Raw genomic sequence first — 23634 nt, 5'->3', positions numbered from 1 at the left:
GTCATCAGTCCCCTAGAACTTAGAACTACTTAAACCTAACTAACCTAAGGACATTACACACATCGATGCCCGAGGCAGGATTCGAACGTGCGACCATAGCAGTCGCGCGGTTCCAGACTGAAGCGCCTAGAACCGCTCGGCCACAGCGGCCGGCTGCCATTGCTCTGCTTTGTATCAACACCATTAACATTATAGCACTGTTGCGAGTTACTCGGCGACTAAGCAGTTCAGCTGCTCTATACATTATAGTCTCATGCTGTGCTCACCACTGGGCCCCCCAGGGGCTCAGCATTCATTTGCTGAGTACGGGCTTGGCGACCCCGGGGTCCTGAGCTGGGGACTGGTCAGCGCCGCCAGTCTCCTGTCACCGTAAACCCCGGACATGCTTCAGCGACCACCGCATGGCGCAGCGGTGGAATGTTGTATGCTGCGGGGAATGGTAATCTTGGCTTGACCGCCTGGATTGCGAGGAAGGTAAACCTCTATAAAAACCCCTCAATCTTATGGTGTGCTGCGCGCCTATAAGATGCATGGCTGTTGGGGTGGAACAGTCGCAAGCGGGCAACCTCTGGGGCACCTGCCGCACCCCAGTTGTATAAGGCTTACTCAGGCACGCGGGGCTCTGTCTGAGCGGACCTTTAGTTCCCTAGCTGCTCGTGGGACCACAATGGACCCTTCGACCTCTACGTTTCCCCCTACCAGTGGATTGGGTGGGCCACTGGTAGGAAAACACACCCAATCGAAAAAGCGACTTCGTGCTGCGAGTCCTCCAGCGCCTGGTGTTACTAGAGATTTATCAGACTGTCGTAACAGAGCACATGCTGATATCCAGAATGTGTTTTTGATTGTCAAACGGAAGGAAGGTAGCTTTGAGAGAGTTTCTCCCTTTTACATCCACAAGGGTCTTGAGGGAATTGCAGGAACACTGAAATCTGTGAAGCGTCTGCGCAATGGGACTCTGTTAGTTGAAACTTCTAGTTCCCGTCAAGTCACTTCTCTTAGGAAAGCAACCTGTCTCGGAGAGTACGCTATCGAGACCGAGCTCCACTCCACTTTGAACTATAGTAAGGGTGTTGTGACATGTAGGGACTTGGTGGATATCCCCAAGGACGAGTTGAAATCTGAGTGGGCTGACGAAGGTATTGTCGACGTGCAGCATATTATGAAACGAGTCGATGGGGACCTAGTCAAATCCGACTCGTTTATTCTCACTTTCAATCGCCCGAGACTCCCAGAGCATGTTAAAGCGGGTTTCTTACGTTTGCCAGTACGGCCATATTTCCCCAACCCAATGCGCTGTTTTAAATGTCAGCGCTTTGGGCATACTACGTTGGGGTGCAATGGGATAGCCACTTGCGGTAAATGTGGTCAGCCTGCCCATGAAGGAGCCGATTGTTCATCGCCTGTGAAGTGCGTGAATTGCTCTGGGAGTCACCCTGTCTGGAGCCGGGTCTGCCCCATCTATCTCGAGGAACGGAAGATACAGGAGATCAAAACATCTAAGCGCATCCCCTATGGTGAGGCCAAGAAGCTCTTTAAGGCCATGCAGCCTCCTGTGTTTACAACATCTTTCGCTTCCACTCTGCAGAAACCGGTACAGTTGGCCACTGTTGCTACACAAACGGAGGTTGCTAGTGTCAGCACTAATACCTGCATTTGCCAGTGCACTTGTGCTGCTGCGGTTGTTTTGCAACCTGCAGCTCTCCCCACAACATCGGACAAGGCCGTGGTTGCTGACATTGGGGTACTTCCTGCACCTCCCCATATGGCACCTTCTGCCCAGGCGAGTAAAGCTCCAACTGTTGACAAGGTTCTGCATTCTAAGCCCCCCAAGACGAAGACGCCAAAGGTGAAGGTTTTGCCACCTGAGGAGACTAGTCACGGTCAGTCCGATGATGATGCCATCGTACTATCTGACATCTCCCTTGGGTCGCCATCGGAGCTGATGGACATTGATGTCGACCGGGGGCGATCTTCTCGCCCCAGGAATAAATCTCCGGCCAGTACGGGCTCTCCTCCAAAGCACAGGGGCAGGGTGAAAATTCAGCCACCCTGATCACTGGCTCCCATATTACAGTGGAACCTGAATGGGTTCAGGACGCATGTGGCCGAATTACAACTCCTTGTACGAGAGCGCCCCTTGTGCTTATGTCTCCAAGAGACACATTTCCGGGCCACTGATGCTCCTTCTTTACGGGGCTATACCGTGTATCGAAAAGATGATCTGATGGGGGAAAGGGCAAAGGGTGGTGTTGCGGTTTTTGTCCATGACATGCACCACTCATCTGAGCTCCCTCTCGTTACGGACTTGCAAGCAGTTGCAGTTGACCTTCTTGTGGGGCAGAGGCTCACAATCTGTTCCGTTTACTTACCGCCTCAGGACGCCATAGACTCTGAGGCTCTCACAGACCTTATTACCCAACTCCCCCGCCCATTTCTCCTTCTGGGGGACTTCAATGCTCATAATGTCTTATGGGGCTCTACGACTACTTGCCCCAGGGGTCGCATTCTGGAAAGCCTCATGGCATCCGAAGAACTGTGCATCCTCAACTCTGGTGCTCCCACTCATTTCAGTACTGCTTCTGGGTCGTCGTCAGCTATTGACCTTTCCTTTTGCTCTCCAGCACTCGCGGATTCTGCTCTGTGGGAGGTTGCCGCTGACCTCCATTCTAGTGACCACTTCCCCCTTTGGATTCGCCTCCTGGATGAGACTGTAGCATTACCAGTGCCACCCAGGTGGAACCTCTGCAGAGCTGACTGGACACTTTTCAGCGATTTAGCTGTTTTGGAACACCGTGCCAGCGTCCACGAATGGGTCGACCATGTTACAGCCGTGATCTCCCATGCTGCTGAATTGTCGATCCCACGGTCCTCAAGTCATCCCAAGAGGCGCCTTGTCCCTTGGTGGACCACTGAGTGCCGCTCAGCCATCCGAGCCCGCCGTGCAGCTCTGCGCCGCTTCAAGTGCCGTCCCTCAGCTGACAATCTTGCGGCCTTTCGGGTGGCAAGGGCCAAGGCGCGGCGAGTGATTAAAGAGAGCAAACGACGGTCATGGCAATCGTTCTTGAACTCCATCTCCCGCTCCACTAGTTCAACAAAAGTGTGGGAAGCCATCAGGAGGATCTCCGGGAAACGCAGCCAACTACCTGTCACAGCATTGCTGCATCAGGGTAGTCTACTCACGGCGCCGAGAGACATTGCCCAGACACTGGCCACGTATTTTGCCGAATCTACTGCCACTATGAACTGTGATCCAGATTTCTGCCGCTACCGCACTGCTATCGAGAGGGATCACTTGGACTTCCGGTCTCCAAATTCTGAACCCTACAACTGCCCCTTCACAATGTGGGAACTGGATTCGGCGCTGTCTGTGGCTCATGATACTGCGCCAGGTGCTGATCAAATCCTGTACAGCATGCTGCAGCACTTGTTGCTGCCATCCAAGGAAGTACTCCTGAATTGTTTTAATATGATATGGTCATCCGGCACGTTCCCTGACTCGTGGAGGGAGGCGATTTTGGTTCCCCTCCTCAAACCGGGAAAGGACCGAATGCATCCCAGTAGTTATCGGAGTATTGCTTTGACGAGCTGTGTCGGGAAGACATTGGAACGCATGGTCAACCGTCGCCTGGTTTGGCTGCTCGAGACCAGGCAGCTCCTTAGCCACTCTCAGTGTGGCTTTCGGAGATGTCGTTCAACTATAGACAACTTGACCCTGCTTGAGGCGGTCATCCAGCAGGCCTTCTTACGTAACCAGCATTGTCTAGGTGTATTCTTTGACATTAATAAGGCGTATGACACTACTTGGCGCCGCCTTATCCTCAATCAACTCCATCAGTGGGGCTTTCGTGGCCATCTCCCCATCTTCATTCGGTCCTTTCTTTCCCGCCGCCTCTTTCGATATCGGGTTGGTAATGTGCTATCTGATTTGTACGTGCAGGAGAATGGTGTTCCTCAGGGAAGCGTGTTAAGTGTCACCCTCTTTGCCGTCGCCATTAACAGTATCACGTCCACAATCCGGAGTCCTGCGCAGTGCTCCTTGTTTGTGGACGATTTTGCTGTTTTCTGTTCTTCCTCCAGTCTTGTCACTGCTAGTCGGCAGCTGCAGCTTACGATAAAGCGATTAGAGGCATGGACTGCGAAGACGGGTTTTACCTTTTCTGCAGACAAATGTGTGTGTGTTCATTTTAATCGTTCTCGACGTGCTTTTACCTCCCCTGAATTGCGTCTGAGGGGCACCATTCTTCCTTTTAGAGACACTGTGAGGTTCCTGGGCCTCACTTTTGATTCCAAGTTGTCGTGGTTGCCGCACCTTAAAGACCTCAAGGTGCGGGCCCTGAAGGCGCTGAATATTTTGAAGTGTTTGAGCCATCGGTCCTGGGGAGCAGATCGGGCGCGTCTGCTGCAGTTTTATAGGGCTTTCGTCCGGTCGCGTCTTGACTATGGATGCACTGTGTATGGGTCAGCGAGGCCTTCGTATCTGAAGATTCTTGACGCAGTACACCATGAGGGTATCAGGCTGGCCACTGGTGCCTTCCGTACCAGTCCCATCCCCAGCCTGTGTGCTGAGGCAGGGGAACCGCCGCTCGCCATCCGGCGGAAACTCTTCATGGTGCGACGAGTGTGTCAATTCCTTGCCTGTCCTCCCTCCCCTGCATACCCTACTGTTGCCCGACCGCCTATGGAACGTCTCTTTTCCAGTCGTCCAAGGGCAACGAGACCATTTGGGATTCGTGCCAAGCATTTGCTTGAGTCCCTTGGTGTGGAGCGTGTGGCACCCCAACTCCAGGGTTTTACCCGCCTGCCTCCCTGGTTGCTCCAGAGGCCCAGCGTCATTTTAGACTTGTCAGAGTACCAGAGGAGCTGCACTCCTGCGTTTGTTTTTACCTCCTTATTTTACGATATTTTAAACCAGCATCCTGACCATGTACCAGTATTTACGGATGGCTCTAAACAGGGGGACTCTGTAGGTTGTGCTGTGGTTTTCCCTGATCGAGTCATCAAATTACGGCTTCCTGCAGCGTTTACCATCTTTGATGCCGAATTGTTTGCGATCTTGCGGGCATTGGAGCAGATGAGATGTGTTCCCAGTCTTAAGTTTCTCATCTGTTCTGACTCTCTGAGTGCCCTTCAGACCATGCAACACTTGTACCCAGCGGATACGGTAGTCCAGAACATCCATGATGCCCTACTCCACCTGCAACGGCAGGGGAAGGAGGTTTCTTTCTGCTGGGTGCCGGGGCACGTGGGTATTAGGGGAAACGAACTGGCGGATGTGGCTGCCAAAGATGCATGTTCCCTCCCTCACGTTGTTGAATGTGCCGTCCCCCTCCATGCTGTTACCTCCCTTTTGCGTTCTCGTGTTATGCGTCAATGGGAAGAGGAGTGGCTGGCAGTCGGTGAAAATAAGCTGCGTTTGGTCAAGGCCACCACGCGGCCATGGCGTACGTCCAACCAGTCATGCAGGCGGGATGAGGTTCTCCTCACCCGCCTCCGCATCGGGCACAGTCCCTTAACGCACGGTTTTTTACTCCGGCGGGAGGACCCACCAATCTGTAGTGCTTGTGGCGTCCAGATAACTGTCCGCCACATTTTACTTGACTGTCCTTTATTCTCTGACCAGAGGGCGGTGGTTTCCTTGCCACCGGATTTGCCCTCTATTTTGCAAGACGACGCAACGACTGTGGTTAAGGTCTTACGGTTTTGTGTCCTGTCAAATTTGTTGCCTCGGATTTTAGGGAGAGGATTTTAATGTGCTGCTGGGTGACTGGTTCACCCAGGTTTTAGGTAAGAGGTCCGCCAGTCACGATTACCTACTTGTTTCCCTTCAATTTCTGTTCTCTTTTCCTTGTGTTTCCTTTCCTTTTTAGTGCGTTTCTTCTCCTCTTGTTTTGCCTCTGTATGTGAGGATTTGTAACTGCGTCAGGTCTGTGTCTTTTAGCCGTTCTCCTTGTTCGCTGTCCGTCTTCGTCTCTTCTCCGCATGTGTTCCTGTTTCTATGCGTTTGGGCGCTGATGACCACGCTGTTTAGCGCCCGAAAACCTCAACCCACACACACACACACACACCACTGGGTATCTCTTTTCTCGCTCCCTGTTTCCACTAGCAGCGAATATCGTGTTTGCATATTAGACAATATGTGGGGCGTCGAATGTCGTAAACACCATTGGCCTTTTGCGACCTCGCACTCAAGGGATTACTTGTCAGAAGTAATTAATTAAGACTTCATGCGTGATGAGGCAGTTTTTCACGCATCTCTGTATGTGACGTCATATTTCCTGAACTATGTGTCGGACAATGATATATTTTTGTAGGTACATTCAGTGGCAGATGTGGATACAGTTTCCGAAAAGTGTTGCGAATAGAGTTAGTAACAACGAAATAATTAATTTAAACGTCTTGCATGATACAGTAGTTTTTCACGTATGTCAGTATTTATGATGTCATATCTCTTGAATTAAGCGTTGTTCAAAGATGTAATTTTTCTGGTACATTAAGCAGCACATCTAAATACCGCCTGAAAAAATGTGGCACGAATACAATTAGCAGTAAAGAAGTAATAAACTAAAACATCATGCTTGAAGCGACAGTTTTACTGCATGAACAGTAAAAACGTAGTAAGTGATAAACTTTTTTCCTTTCATCATTTTGGGGGACAGTCAGCGAGAAAATGTTTCGTAAAGGTTTTAATATATGTATAACGTTTGCTCTCATCCTTAAATGCTGGATGACTAAAATATCTATACTGCTTTTTTACTGCCATCCCCATCCCTTTGCTAGGTGGGTGACTGAAACCAGTCCTGTGGTTTAGGGTTCGATGTGGAACATGTGTACATACATATATACATACATTCATATTTATAATTTGTAGGATGTACTTACGAATGCCACACTCAGGCAACTTTATCTAATAATTAATCAGTGTAACCAACTTTAGTAAATCAGACTTCACAGAAGTGAGGCTTAGCTAAAATCCATCACTACTGATTATAAAGAAGAATACAAGAAGTCTCGAAAGCTGTTACTGCGAAGCCTTTTGTAAATTAAGTGAATGATGAGATGAACAAAACGTTTAGACTAAAAGTAAATGACAATCTGGAATATCTTATTATCCAACGATCTACGTTTACACCACTCACTAATACAGGATCCGTTTACGAGTTCAAAACCAAAAAGTTCCTGGCAGGTGCGACATGGCGTTAACGTGAATGAAATTTTTCTTCTGCTATGTTGGTACAAGTAGCGTAGTAATGTAAGTAAAGAATAAATTTTCTGTAGATCAGTTTTATTTATGTAACATATTAAAGTGGTCGTTTTTCGTCTATTTCTTTCAAATGAAAAAAACTTGAAAACCTTGTCGTTAAGAAAAAATTAAATGGTTTGGACGTTTTATTTGGAAGGAAAGTTGCAATGTTACTGAAGAAGTCTGTATCTTAAATTTCAACAGATGATAAACAAGTGACTGATTTCTCCTCTTTAGAATGATCCACATGAAACACATCCCACCGCTGAATCGACACATGAAAACATCCAGAAAGCGCACAGTTTTTTTGTGGATGAATGGTTATTAAACATGTATGAAATATCTAATGTCATAAGCATGTTATAAGAAAGAGTGCGCTACATTTGACGTGAAGAATTAACTGCATGAAACGTATGTGTAAGACGGTTGCCGTATTTGCAATATATTTTTGGGTCTGATACTATAATTAGTTTGTGAAAACTAGAACTTCAGGTTATCTAAACCAGAACAGGGACAAAATTGGAAAGCCTATGGTATGGTGAATTAGTAAATAAGTCGGAGACTCCGGAGTACCGTATATCATATTTAGCGCCTGTGGATATCTAGAAGATGGCAAAACATTTCGTTTGGAAGGTAGCCGACACACAGTATTCCGCGCCAACGCTAAATGATGTGCAGTCTGACCAATATGGCAGCTTTGCCGCAAGTGTGTACCCCACAACACGATTTTTATGAGCCAAGGGACTGTCCGCAGAGAACGTTGATAGTGAAATTTGCCTCGTATATGATTATAACTATGTTTCATGGAAAGCTGTATTGAGTTGGATGTGGAATTTAACAAACAAACAAAAATCACAAACAAGGAAAATCCTGGCCATCCTGATTATCCACTAAATGCCACATTGTTTGCCTGTCTAAGAGTCTTTCGCTACCCGCACGACACATAGGTCTTGTGGGTTGCAGCAATGCAAGGAACCAAATAAACTTGTTACAGCTCGAGAGATCACTCGCTGGATGCGAACGCTGTCACAAGAACTCCATGCTGCAGGCTTTTAAGGTCTTGGCGAACGGGATGTTGCTGCTGTTGTTATGGTCTCCAGTCCGAAGATTGGTTTGATGCAGCTCTCCATGCTACTCTGTCCTGTCAAAGGCTCTTCATCTCTGAATAAGCGCTGCAACCTATATCCTTCTGAATTTGCTTACTGTATTCATCTCTTGGAATCTCTACGATTTATACACCCGTCTCCCCCCTCACACGTCCTTCCAATACTAAACTGGTGATTCATTGATGTCTCAGAAAGAGATCTATCCACTGATCTCTTCTTTTAATCGAATAGTGTCACAAATTTATTTTGTGCCCAGTTTCTGTTCATTACCTCTTCATCAGTTACGATAGGACAAGTGTTTAAATTTACCGGGGGAGCCTTTTGAAAAAGTAAAATAAACCTGAGCTGCTACACGCGGCACTGGTGTCTCTACCACAGTTTGCGACTTACTTATTGATTCGTCCTCGTAGTACAATATGACGACATTCGAAATTACTTCCAAATACTTCTGCTTGGCGGCAAAGAATGCACGCTGTACTGCTAATACTGAGAGCTATCATTAAATGCTTGAGCACAATGTAGCCAATAAAAACTATCGTAATATTTAAAACTTGAATGAATTGTGCCAAAGCTCCTATCCATTAAACTGTAATAGTGAATATTTAGATTTTTTCAGCTGCTATCTGAATGGAATCCCAAATGGGATTAATCGAACGGATCAAAGCAGACACGTTCATTACTGGCAATAACAGAAGGAACCACTGAACGGAAAATTGTGTCCTATTGCTCGTAGGAGGGTAGTTAATCTATTAAATAGTCGACTTGATCTTATGACAAATACATTTTCTCGCCAGGTACTGTCGTCAACGGATGTTCAGCAGCTTCTATCGGTAAGGCGTTCGTCAGAGTCGACTGCATAGCCCCAAAGAATATGCATCGGAAGCTGAATTCTAAAGCCTCATATTTCTGAAGTAGACGTTTGGCAGCGTTGTGATGCGTAAAGCATAAGGTATATCCAGCCATTTAACTTGAATATGTTACTTCAACGGCGCAAGGGTTACATTTGCCGGGGGTAGAATCTTACAAAATGGTAACATTTCCACTGCCATGACTGGAAATCCTGAACATTGGTGTTAATGATTATTATAATGAAATAACATGGCTTTTCTAACGTCTACACTCGTTAGAAACTAGCGTTATCAATTCACTGTGATCTGTACCGGAGAAACGATTAAGAACAGCTTGCCTTCACATAGCTTCTCTCTACGCAAATTAAGCAAGTATAGGCATAGCTCAGTGCAGAATGTGAGACTCACCTTGCATGCATCCATAGCTGGTGGGCTTCACCTGCGTCCAGCCGGGACAGCAGGCGAACGAGGAGTGTTTGCTGTAGCGAGTCGAGTACACCGTGCGGAAGGCCTTCTGGTACACCGTCCTGTAAAGAGAGGCGAGGGCACGTATTAGCTGATCCCGCACCAGGTAAGCCATATGATTTCTAAGCATTCTAACTGAGTCGTGCTCTTAAGTAAATTATCATTGAAAAGTTTATTTTTGGAAATTTATCTGGAATGAAACTCGAAACTTTGATGGAGACTTCACCTTGAGCAGATGGTTACCTAAAGAATGCAAACCCTTGGCGAGCCGGAGTAATGTGGTTGCAGTCGTAAGGAAACCACGATATTTTACTTAGCATAATGCTTGTTTATTTTCACAGCCCACGAGAACCGTCCAGAAGGAAGCACAGAGAGCACTTTTTCAGTGATATTAGTTTTTGGCTCCATTTGTTGTGGTCGGAAGGTAGGGTTGAGCGTGTTGTCTTCACCATAGGTAGACTCAAAGGTAAGTAAGTAATGGCAATGATCATCGAGAGTATATTTTATGTTATGAGTGGTTATAAAAGGGAGTTGTGTGGATTTTACATGAAGATTAAGTCTGTGTTCCCGTCTAGCGCGCTGATCAACCTGGATTGCAATATACAGGGTGTCTTAAAGGAATTTCAAAGTCACGACCCTTAATACTATCAACTATAAGCGTTGTGGATTGTTACTTCAATGCCAAAATTAAAGAGTAACTCAGGCAGGTTCAGATAAGGAAACGCACGGGTACTGCTTTATTGTTTTCCCGCTTGCAACACCACATAGGCCAAGTAAGCATAATGGCGACTCCTAAGCATAAAGCGTTTCGTGCTCTGCAGTTTGCTGAGAGTGAATACGTAATTTTAGTTTACCGTGTGTTTCCTTTAAAGTTTAATTTTGATCCCCCTTGTAACAGAAATACTGTGGTTAATGTATTCACCGCACTACATGTTTTTGGAAGGCTAACTTCATCAGGTGTGGGGAGATGAACATTTAAAGAGTATTTGAAATATTTTACTTATGAAGTCATGCTCGATTACTTGAAAAACACTTGTTACTGGTTCCTGTTATGTCTGTTGTCCCTGGAGAAAGACTGAAGGAGGTATGTGTTTACACAAACTCGTGAATTACGTTACTCGTTCGTATCAACGTTTGTCTTTGTGACATAAACGATGGGGCTTTAAGCCACTAACTGTCAGGCGCAAATAAGTGCAGTGGAAATATCCAGCACGGAAGTAATTGGAGCAAATAAGAAAATATAACAATTTCACACCGTAACAGTATAATACGTATAATAAACTTCCACTTACTTCCACTTGCAAATACAGCATGGCATTCATATCACAAAAAAAAAAGATTGGCCCCAATCTAAGCACAATGCTAAGTCACGCAATATGCATCTCTGTGATAACCACTAACAAATGAGTTCTGAGTAGCTGAATATAAATGCTCGAAGAAAAAGCTCGAAACATCGTCATTTACGACATACTTTGGTTACCCATTTATAGGAGTAACTTACGTACTCACATTATTACACATGATGATGGAGGCTAGCCATCTGATACATATAGCGTGGTAAATAAAGTAATTTACAGTAGCGGAGGCTTAACATTACTTTTGTCACAGCAGCGTTCTGACGAGCTAACAATTTCGTTTGTACTTTCGTTGTTGTAAAATCCAACTGCCGGTTGTTTATTATGAATAGGAAATACCTCACAACTACACTTAAATTTTCAAACAGAAGAAGTTATTTCCAGAAAAATATACTTTCAGTACTCAAATAATACGCAGAAACTGTGAGGTATGGATACTACGCCTTCTTTGATAACTGGTGCTGGCCGGCAGCGGTGGTCTAGCGGTTCTAGGCGCGCAGTCCGGAACCGCGCGACTGCTACGGTCGCAGGTTCGAATCCTGCCTCGGGCATGGATGTGTGTGATGTCCTCAGGTTAGTTACGTTTAAGTAGTTCTAAGTTCTAGGGGACTGATGACCACAGTAGTTAAGTCCCATAGTGCTCAGAGCCATTTGGCCATAACTGGTGCTAACGAGCGATCTGTTGTGAGACACACTGCAAACAACAATTTCTTGAGCGAACTGACGTGTGGTGGTCTCTCAGTTGAAACACTTCTCTTCACAAAATTTGAATTTAGACTAAGAACAGCAACGCCTGACCAACTGACCAACTACAAATCCCAATAGTGTTATTGCAGATCTTTTGCCTCATATTTCCACGTGAGGTATGCTTTTGTTCCTTTCGTGCCGGCCGGGGTGGCCGAGCGGTTCTAGGCGCTACAGTCTGGAACCGCGCGGCCGCTGCAGTCGCAGGTTCGAATCCTGCCTTGGGCATGGATGTGTGTGATGTCCTTAGGTTAGTTAGGTTTAAGTAGTTCCAAGTTCTAGGGGACTGATGACCACAGCAGTTAAGTCCCATAGTGCTCAGAGCCATTTGAACCATTTTGTTCCTTTCGTGTGTAGAACGTTTTCGTTGAAAGATTTCTGCAAGCAACAGGTGTAAATCTTACCGCAAAAGGAATTTTTAGAACAAAAAATTTCTCATAAATAACATGAGGACACTATGAAAAACCAGAAGGTGTTAAACCTGGTAAATAAACTAATAATTTAATTTTGCCATTTTTAAAGCACCTTTCGGGGCAGGTGCATTGCCATTCTGAAAGGTGATTTTTCTTCTTCAATCCAGTCGCTAAGTCACCCATTTATTTATATAGTGTGACTGTTTTTAAAGCAGTCGAAAGATTCATTTTCCAATTCTCTTTCAATAAACATTCATAAAAATGCGGCAGCCATCTTGCACAAAGTTTTCTTCTTACTCAAGTAAAACGTACCATACCCTTTCGCCGGTTTTTTTCAAGCACTTTTCTTCATCTACAGCTACGAGGGGCGTTTGAAAAGTCCGTGCATAGTCCGAGATGGCACCACCGGCGCCTATCAAAGTCATGTTTTGTTAGTAGCATGTTTGGAAAGAATGCACACCAAGTTTCAGCCACATTGGTCTATTTTTCTGTGTTTGGCATTGGTGTGAATCAAGGAAGGCGAGTGATTGTAAAAAAAAATGGCGAAGAAGAATTTCGTGTGGTGATTAAACATTACTTTATGAAGGAAAAACGCCTCAGAAGACTAAAGAGAAGCTTGATAAACATTACGGCGACTCTGCACCTTCGATCAGAACAGTTTATAAGTGGTTTCAAAATGTTCGGAGTGGCCATATGGGCGCAAGTGATGCTGAACGTTCTGGACGCCCTCTGGAGGTTACAACTCCAGAAATCATTGATGAAATCCATGATATGGTGATGTGTGACAGAAGAGTTAAGGTGCGTGAGACTGCTAGTGCTATGGGCATCTCGAATGAATGGGTACACTGTATTTTGCATACACATTTGGACATGAGAAAGCTATCCGCAAGATGGGTTCCGCGATTGGTCACGCTTGAACAAAAACGGAATCGGACCAAAATGGGCGAAGACCACTCCTTCGGCTGGAAAGTTTATGGCGACTGTCTTTTGGGATTGGCAAGGGATAAACCTCATCGACTATCTGGAAATGGATAAAACTATCATAGGTGCATATTATTCATCGTTACTGGACCGTCTGAAAACTCGTTTCACATCTCCCCTGTTTTCCAGTCTTGGCTCCCTCGGACTACTATTTGTTCCCCAATTTGAAGAAATGGCTGGTGGGACAAAGATTTTATTCAAATGAGGAGGTGATTGCAGCAACTAATAGCTATTTTGCAGACTTGGACAATTCCTATTATTCAGAAGGGATCAACAAATTAGAACAGCGTTGGACGAAGTGTTTAAGTCTAAAAGCAGACGATGTCGAAAAATAAAAAAGGTTATCCCAAACACGTAAGTAGTTTTTATTTTTGCATGGACTTTTTAAACGCCCTTCGTACATACATGATCTGCAAGGCACAGTACGCTGTGTAGCGGTGCGTACTTTGTACCACTACCAGTCATTTTCTTTCCGCTCCACTCGTAAATGGAGCGATGATAGAACACTTGTGTATATGCTTCCCGCACGGGACCCGATTTCTCGTATTTTGTCTTCACGGTCCTTACGCGAGATGTACAACTGATAGAGTTGGATCGGTCAGCATTTGTCACAAATGCCGATTCTCTAAACTTTCTCATTACTTTTCCGCGAGAAGTCTGTCTTCTCCTCTCCAGGGATTCCAATTGAGTCACGGAATATTTCCGTAATACTCGCGCGTTGATCGAACCTACTCATTGTAAATCTTACAGCAAGCCTCCGAATCATCCGACCTGATATCCAAAAGACTCGAGCAGTACTAAATAATGGGTCGCACCAGTGTTCTGTAAGAGGTATCCTCTATAGATGCGCTACAATTTACCAGAATTCTTTCAATACATGGAAGTTCACCATTCCCTATAAATGACTTTGTGCTCGTTTTGTTTCATATCGCTTCGCTATGGCATTGATGAAAACGGTTAAGCAAGATAAATCAGTTTTTTTATATTTTTATCATAAAAATCAAAAATCACACGAGGATCGAAAGTTGTTGAAGATATGTTAGGATAATAATAATAACGTAAGATTCCTAAACAACTGGGACGGTAGTTCGGCACAATTTGGTAATATCCCTCTGTTGGACTCCACCTGAAATGAATTTATTGCTGATACCTCATTTTATTACTTCGACCTACTATGCCTGTACTGATAGCTTTTCAGCTGAAATAAATACGGTCGCCAGAGTTCTCTAGAAGGATAACCGCACACTTAATCGAAAGAGAAATGCTCTCGTTCAAAGCACATAGATTCGATTCTGCTTCCAGAGTTGGACAGCGTTATTGTGACCTTTTATCCTTTCTGGAGCAGCATGACGGATGCAGACAGCTACATACAACCTATTCTTTTGGCCGTGTATGAAAAAGAGTTTATAAACACAAGAACCCTGAAATAATCTTAGTGACTTTCAACGCTGCCAAACCAATTACTGTCGTAGGCATGCTCCTCCTGCAGAAACGACAGAAGAATCTGCCATTACCAAGCTTCCTGGTAAGGTCGATTTAGTACGAGGTCTCAAACTGACCTTTTCGTCTTCTTTGCCGAGTTTTAACTTAACAGCCTTTCTGTCATCTCTCTGTTCCAAAAAGCGCCACTGCACAACAGCACGCAACCAAGAGCCATGTGTCGCCAAATTTGAGCCATGCTATTCCTCTGTTACGTCCTTCGATCACGTCACTGACAGCTTTAAAAACCTGTTTATAAATACCTAACGTACCTCAATATCAAACGTCCAGATTTGTGGTGACTAAACAAAATTTTCGTGTCAGTATGTAACACGACCTACTGGCATTCAAACCATGGTAGCTTAACGTTATTTCTTGACTGTGGCTAATAGACAAAGGAAATCGACTCTGAAAGGAGGATAACTCCCAATGCTATATTCTAATGCTGAAATCAATAGTGATTTCACTGTGGTCGAACTGACTTTTGTATTAAAAAACACCAAATGTATTCTTTTTTAAATTTAAGTATGAGGCAGTTATCCCTACGTCACTCAAATTAACGATCGTTAATCTCAACAGTTCTAAGCAAAGAAGGGAAAGCAGAAAGGTGGAAGGAGTATATAGAAGGTCTATACAAGGGCTATGTACTTGAGGACAATATTATGGAAATGGAAGAGGATGTAGATGAAGATGAAATGGGAGATATGATACTGCGTGAAGAGTTTGACATAGCACTGAAAGACCTGAGTCGAAACAAGGCCCCGGGAGTAGAAAACATTCCATTAGAGCTACTGACAGCCTTGGGAGAGCCAGTCCTGACAAAACTCTACCATCTGGTGAGCAAGATGTATGAGACAGGCGAAATACCCTCAGACTTCAAGAAGAATATAATAATTCCTATCCCAAAGCAAGCAGGTGTTGACAGATGTGAAAATTACCGAACTATCAGTTTGATAAGTCACGGCTGCAAAATACTACCGCGAATTCTTGACAGACGAATGGAAAAACTAGTAAAAGCCGACCTCGGTGAAGATCAGTTTTGATTCCGTAGAAATATCGGAACACGTGAGGCAATACTGACACTACGACTTATCTTAGAAGCTAGATTAAGGAAAGGCAAACCTACGTTTCTCGCATTTGTAGACTTAGAGAAAGCTTTTGACAATGTTGACTGGAATACCCTCTTTCAAATTCTGAAGGTTGCAGGGGTAAAATACAGGGAGCGAAAAGCTATTTACAATTTGTACAGAAACCAGATGGCAGTTATAAGAGTCGAGGGACATGAAAGGGAAGCAGTGGTTGGGAAGGGAGTGAGACGGGGTTGTACCCTCTCCCCGATGTTATTCAATCTCTATATTGAGCAAGCAGTGAAGGAATCAAAGGAAAAATTCGGAGTAGGTATTAAAATCAATAGAGAAGAAATAAAAACTTTGAGGTTCACCGATGGCATTGTAATTCTGTCAGAGACAGCAAAGACTTGGAAGAGCAGTTGAACGGAATGGATAGTGTCTTGAAAGGAGGATATAAGATGAACATCAACAAAAGCAAAACGAGTATAATAGAATGTAGTCGAATTAAGTCCGGTGATGCTGAGGGTATTAGATTAGGAAATGAGACACTTAAAGTAGTAAAGCAGTTTTGCTATTTGGGCAGCACAATAACTGATGAATGTCGAAGTAGAGAGGATATAAAATGTAGACTGGCAATGGGAAGGAAAGCGGTTCTGAAGAAGAGAAATTTGTTAACACCGAGTATAGATTTCAGTGTCAGGAAGTCGTTTCTGAAAGTATTTGTAAGGAGTGTAGCCATGTATGGAAGTGAAACATGGACGATAAATAGTTTGGACAAGAAGGGAATAGAAGCTTTTGAAATGTGGTGCTACAGAAGAATGCTGAAGATTAGATGGGTAGATCACATAACTAATGAGGAAGTACTGAATAGGATTGGGGAGAAGAGAAGTTTGTGGCACAACTTGACTAGAAGAAGGGATCGGTTGGTGGGACATTTCTGAGGCATCAAGGGATCACCAATTTGGTATTAGAGGGCAGCGTGGAGGGTAAAAATCGTAGAGGGAGACCAAGAGATGAATACACCAAACAGATACAGAAGGATGTAGGTTGCAGTAGGTACTGGGAGATGAAGTAGCTTGCACGGGATAGAGTAGCATGGAGAGCTGCATCAAACCAGTCTCAGGACTGAAGACCACAACAACAACAACAAGAACAGCAATCTCAACAGACGCGTTCTGATGACACATATGTATACATCCAACACTTGCAGTCCAAAAGTAGAAGGTGTCCATAAAATAATGTCCCAGATTCAATGACATGTTATAACAGTTTAATTTCGCCCGCCCGGCTACCAGCGCGGTGTAATGCGCTGCTTCACGAGCGGGAAGGCGTGCCGGTCCCCGGCACAAATCCGCCCGTCGGATTTGTGTCGAGCACAATAACCGTGGGTTCAGTGTGGGCAGGTGTTGGGGTGAGTGGACTGCTGTAGCCTGTTGTGAGGTTGTGTACCACTGAGGGCTACGGCGGGGACGAAGCCTCTCCGTCGTTTCTAGGTCCCCTGTTTGATACACAATACAATACACACAGTTTACGTTAGACTATTTACAACAAATCGTATTTCAAGTTGAGGGTAAATAACCAAGCCTACAAATATTCAATATGTGCTCCTTCAGTTACAAAGCGCACATCCAACATAAAAAACTATTACTCACTTTGGTTAACATACCTGGAGTAATAGAAGCAATAACCTCTTCAGGAAAAAATCGCGATAAGGTGAACGTGGAGGCCAGTGGAAAAAAGTTCTGTCGACGTTCAGCTGCTCTAGTACAAAACCATGTCAGTGCGGTGTGGGGTGGGGTGGGGATGCGAGGGAGGGTTGTTGCCAAATAAAGTTTTCAGGTTCACCTTCTAATTTGAGAAAGTGGCATTGCTTCAACATATCCAGATAAGCTTCAACGAAAAGAAATGGTCTGTACACTTTTACGCTGGGACACAGCGCACAAAACGGTTAATTTTGGGGAACATCTTTCACACAGCACAAGTTTGTGAGGGTGTTCTGATTCCAACTACGAACTTGACAGGTATTTGTCTCCCCACTTAAATGAAAAGTTGCGTCATCAGTGAACACCACGCGGTCAAGAAAGTTATCTTCTTGCTGCAAAACTTCACTTACAAAGTTGTAAAATAGTCATCTGGCTTTAAAGCATGTACCAACTGTAACCAGTACTTTTATATGTGTAAACGTTTTTCTAAAGCCTTCCACACTGTCGTCTCTGCCAACTGAAGTTTAAAACCTGCTCATCGGATAGACTTCTTAGGATTACTAAGGTAAGATGCTCTCAGATGGTCAACATGCTTTTCAGTTGCTTTTGGTCGTCCCGCGCTTTCCCATTTACAAACATATCCGATCGTTTGGAACATACTGTATCATCGGCCGATGACACAGTCGGATGAGCGATGGAATATTTCCTTTATCATTGCTTTTCTCATGCTGCCTTGGTCGCCACAGTTCTACCTTCTCGAGATGGATACGTTGCAGAATGTTGCATACAATACGTTTTGTACGTGATTGTAACCTGAAATGTTTTCGAAAGGTGACTCTGTTGCACTGATCTACTATCAAATTGGATTGCGTGGTAAACAACAGTAGAAATGATGCTACAACGGTCACACACATGATACAGGCGACAGTAGCGAAGAGATATATACATATATATAGACAGTGGCAGTTACAAGGAGATGCTGAGTGTGAAGGCTTCACTACAAAGAGAGATTAAGTGAAACGATTTAAAATGTTCTGTGTTAAAAGAGCGCCATTATGTTTGTATGCCAAAATTTTTGATGAGGATGGCGGAATAAGGTTTGGGGCGGTTGCTTCCCACTTTTCTGTCAGAGTGTTTTAAAGAGGAGGCTATTCGCTTTATTTTGTGCTCTGACAGGAGCATTTGTCAGCTGGTAACCTAGATGTTACAATATTTTAAAATTCCTCTGTTTTTCAGCAGCGATACCATGTGGCGTAGAAACGACACGTCCTAGATAATTTTCTGGAGGCATGAGATACGATATGTATACGGACGGGTCACCAGATCACGGAATGCCCGTAGATCAAGTGCCGGTGATTTGTGGGAGCGGAGATGGCGGTTCGCAGCGTCCCAGATGTATACTACTGAGTTGAGATTAGTGGGATTTGATGACTAAGGCATCAGCTTGAGTTAGCTATCTTGCGTCAGCAACGACGTGCGGGTTTCGAGTAGCCATTAGCCTGTATGACGGTGTTTGTGGAGACTACCATCGGCCTGATATACAAAACGTTATCATCCCATCATTCAACCACGGTCCAGTTGCGAAGATCCAGCGCCGACGTTAACACGGAAACGCGTAGCCTGATGCTCAACAATGTGCGATGAACGGTATGCTTCGAAACACATGTGCCTACGGCAGCATTGTACTCTGTAGTTAGATCTGCCACAAATCGCCACCTATCCCACTTTTACAAGCGGGCTTGCCTCCACGGTCTGTGATGAGGGCTAATCGTCCAACACCTTGTCACTACTGCTGGTTTCGCCGTCCATCAACAATTCTGCATAGATGTTCACGACAGCAGCAAGCCAATATCTAAGCAGCCACTTCCTTTCCGAGATGCTCACATTCAGACGTCGCGCCATAACGATCTGCCGTTTGTGAGAGTCGCTACAATGATATCCCATTCGTCTCTGCGCTGCTTCCTTCCTTACTTAGTCGCGTTCTCGCAGTGACGTCAGGCGACGTATAGTCTCATAGTGGTTATGGTAATAACGTTTCGGCTCATCAGAATTTGTATAGAGGCAACGGCCTTGCCGCAGTGGTAACACCGGTTCCGTCAGATCACCGACGTTAAGCGCTGTCGGGCTGGGCTAGCACTTGTATGGGTGACCATCCGGTCTGCCGAGCGCTGTTGGCAAGCGGGGTGCACTCAGCCCTTGTGAGGCAAACTGAGGAGCTACTTGACAGAGAAGTAACGGCTCCGGTCTCGTGAACTGACATACGGCCGGGAGAGCAGTGTGCTGACCATATGCCCCATCATACCCGCAACCAGTGACGCCTGTGGGCTGAGGATGACACGGCGGCCGGTCGGTGCTTTAGGGCCTTCCAAGGCCTGTTCGGACGGTGTTTAGTTTATCTTTAGTTTTTGTATAGATGTTAGTTTTATTTTTTAGTAACATTACTAACATTTTACTTTTCCTTTTCTTTGTCTTTAAACAGATCATCTGATGACAACGTGGTAATAATTCGAAACGGGTAATCATACCATTTGCGTGGTCTGAGGCTGAAATATATACCAGAACAAATACACTACTGGCCATTAAAATTGCTACACCAAGAAGAAATGCAGATGATAAACGGATATTCATTGGACAAATATATTATACTAGAACTGACATGTGAACACATTTTTACGCATTTTGGGTGCATAGATCCTGAGAAATCAGTACCCAGAACAACCACCTCTGGCCATAATAACGACCTTGATCCGCCTGGGCATTGAGTCAGACAGTTCTTGGATGGCGTGTACAGGTACAGCTGTCCATGCAGCTTCAACACGATACCACAGTTCATCAAGAATAGTGACTGGCGTATTGTGAGGAGCCAGTTGCTCGGCCACCATTGCCCAGATGTTTTCAATTGGCGAGAGATCCAGAGAATGTGCTGGCCAGGGCAGCAGTCGAACATTTTCTGTATCCAGAAAGGCCCGTACAGGATCTGCAACATGCAGTCGTGCATTATCCAGCAGAAATGTAGGGTTTCGCAGGGATCGAATGAAGGGTAGAGCCACGGGTCATAATACTCTGAAATGTAACGTCCACTGTTCAAAGTAACGTCAATGCGAAGAAGAGGTGGCCGAGACGTGTAACCAGTGGCACCCCATACCATCACGCCGGGTGATAGCCAGCATGACGATGACGAATACACGCTTCCAATGTGCGTTCACCGCGATGACGCCAAACACGGATGCGACCATCATGATGCTGTAAACAGAACCTGGATTCATCCGAAAAATGACGTTTTACCATTCGTGCACCCAGGTTCGTCGTTGTGTACACCATAGCGGGTGCTCCTGTATGTGATGCAGAGTCAAATGTAACCGCAGCCATTGTCTCCGAGCTGATAGTCTAGGCTGCTGCAAACGTCGTCGAACTGTTCGTGCAGATGGTTGTTGTCTTGCAAACGTTCCCATCTGTTGACTAAGGGATCGAGACGTGGTTGCACGATCCGTTACAGTCATACGGATAAGATGCCTGTCATCTCGACTGCTAGTGATACGAGGCCGTTGGGATGCAGCACGGCGTTCCGTATTACTCTCCTGAACCCATCGATTCCATATTCTGCTAACAGTCATTGGATCTCGACCAACGCGAGCAGCAATGTCGCGATACGATAAACCACAATCGCGATAGGCTGCAATCCGACCTTTATCAAAGTCGGAAACTTGATGATACGTATTTCTCCTCCTTACACGAGGCATCACAACGTTTCACCAGGCAGCGCCGGTCAACTGCTGTTTGTGTATGAGAAATGGGTTGGAAACTTTCGTCATGTCAGCACGTCGTAGGTGTCGCCACCGGCGCCAACCTTATTTGAATGCTCTGAGAAGCTAATCATTTGCATATCACAGCATCTTCTTCCTGTCGGTTAAATTTATTTCGCGTCTGTAGCACTTCATCTTCGTGGTGTAGCAATTTTAATGGCCAGTAGTGTATTAACGGCTGCCTGTGCATGGGACGGAAATTTCCTAGACTGGCTGCTGCTAGTCTCCGACCAATGGCACGAAATATACAGCATATTGCGGGGAGTTCATAACCTGTTCTCTGTTGGTAGGCGAAGATTTCATGGGGTTACGATGCGTTTGGTACACAGTATGTCAGGGCCGGCCATGGCGTGCCAAACCTCACGCATGCAGCGTGTACGAGGCACGTGCGGAGCAAGGTCCGGCCTGTCATTCGGTTTTGTTTGGTCCTTCTCAGAAGAACCCAGAACAACGCCACATTTCATTTAGCATTGTGGTGCGGCACTTAGAGGTCGGTGCAACTCTCTGAGTTCGGCAGAATCGTGGTGTCAACTCAGTTTATCCTTCCTATTCGTTCGTAGTATGAAGGACGTTCACAGATCCAGTGGCTGTCTGCATTCTAACCATCTGTCATCACAATTATTTAAAATGATAGGTAATGACAGAAGAGAGGGTTGAGAATTCTCAGTTCGCATAAGTGACTGGTACTGCTTATTACCTACGAAACGACGGTATAGTACCATGCAGAATGAATTTAAACTTCCAGATGACAATGACAGAGAAAATAATTACGATTGACAGACAGGATTCATTGTCCTGTACATAAGGTATGGAGCACTTGAATTTGGTGGTAGAAATAGTAAAAATTCTAAAGTCGCGCGTGTTATTCCATTTTCAGCTGCAGCTGTTTTCAATGGAAATGAACGAAACGTATGGAGACTTCATACATTGACAATCCAAAACATTACGACCACTACCCAACACGACGTTGGGTGCCGCTTGGTGGCGTTACGGGCACATGACGCCATAGCGAAAGTATGTTAACGGAGGAAACAAGGACGCAAGGACGTGGGATCTCCCTAGCGAAGTCGTGGGCTGCGAATGGGGAAATCCACTGAAGTAAGCGACTTTGACAAGGGCAGATTATTATTACAGAGAGTCCGTGAACGAGTACCTAGAAAATTCGAGAAATTAGAGCCAATACAGAGGCTTACCGACAACCATTCTTCGCACGCATTATTCACGAGTGGAACGGGGTTGGAGGGATCAGATAGTGATACCGAAAGTACCCTCCGCCACACACCATTAGGTGGCTTGTGGAGTATGATGTAGATGAAAACTGCGAAGCTGGTTGAATGTTCGCGTATTACTGTCGTGAGCATCTACGGAAAGAGGTAGAAAAATGGTTCAAATGGCTCTGAGCACTACGGGACTTCTGAGGTCATCAGTCCCCTATAACTTAGAACTACTTAAACCTAACTAACCTAAGGACAGCGCACACATCCATGCCCGGGGCAGGATTCGAACCTGCGACCGTAGCGGTCGTGCGGTTCCAGACTGAAGCGCCTAGAACCGCTCGGCCACACCGGCTAGCAAGAGGTAGAAGGGCAGTGAAACTACCACTAGGCGCTAAATGGTTGAACGACCACTACTTTTCCCAGAACGTGGGTTTCGGAGACTTGTTTGCTCTGTAAAGTGTGCTAGATGGCGACCTGTGGCATCTCTGCCGAAAGAGCATAATGCTGGTGCACATGCAAGTGTTTCGGAACACACCGTTCATCGTACATTGTTGATCATGGAACTTCGCACTTGACCACCCTTAAATATTCATTGTTGACACAACTACTTTGTCAGTTACGACTGCAGTGGGCACGTGACCATCGGGATTCGACCGTCGATCATTAGAAACATGTCGGCTCTTCGGGCGATTACATTTTTGTTAAGCTAGGTCGACAGTCGTCTCCATGAACGCCGTTATCGAGGTGAACGGCGGCTCGAAACGTGCAGCGCGCCACGCATGCAGACTGTTGCGAGCAGTATTATGTCGTGGGAGACATTCTCCTCCGTTTGCATGTGGTGGTAGTAGACACCTGCATCCCTTCATGCTTAATGTCTTCCCAGACGACGATGTCATCATTCAGCAATATAATTGTCCGTGTCTCGGAGCCAGAACAGTGCTACAATGGCTTGAGGAGCATTATAGTGATGTCTCGGTTACAAAATTCGCCTGATGTAAATCCGATGGAACCCTTCTGGGTCGATATCGGGCGCCATCACCGCGTACGCAAATCAGCGGCCCTTTACGAAAATTACATGATCTGTACGTAGACATCAAATGCCGCATACCTCCATAAAACTATCAACAAATCCGCGATACGCAGAAACAGTCCTGTATTTCCGAAGATGAACAAACAAGCTATTAAGCAGGTGGTTATAATGTTTTTG

At 45.4% G+C, this 23634-nt stretch overlaps 1 protein-coding gene across 1 annotated transcript in view; it reads right to left on the bottom strand.

Moving 5' to 3' along the window:
* Window positions 1–23634, bottom strand: part of LOC124709021 (epidermal growth factor-like protein 8) — a 164331-nt gene that overhangs the window by 101028 nt on the left and 39669 nt on the right. The window contains exon 3 of the mRNA XM_047240700.1: window positions 9606–9724. Coding sequence (XP_047096656.1) covers window positions 9606–9724 — 119 coding nt within the window. The remainder of the gene's footprint in view (window positions 1–9605; window positions 9725–23634) is intronic.

The sequence above is a fragment of the Schistocerca piceifrons genome, chromosome 1 (genome assembly GCF_021461385.2).
Source record: "Schistocerca piceifrons isolate TAMUIC-IGC-003096 chromosome 1, iqSchPice1.1, whole genome shotgun sequence".
Lineage (NCBI taxonomy): Eukaryota > Metazoa > Arthropoda > Insecta > Orthoptera > Acrididae > Schistocerca > Schistocerca piceifrons.
The sequence above is the reverse complement of the archived record's forward strand: the minus strand, read 5'-3'. Positions and strand labels throughout refer to the sequence as shown.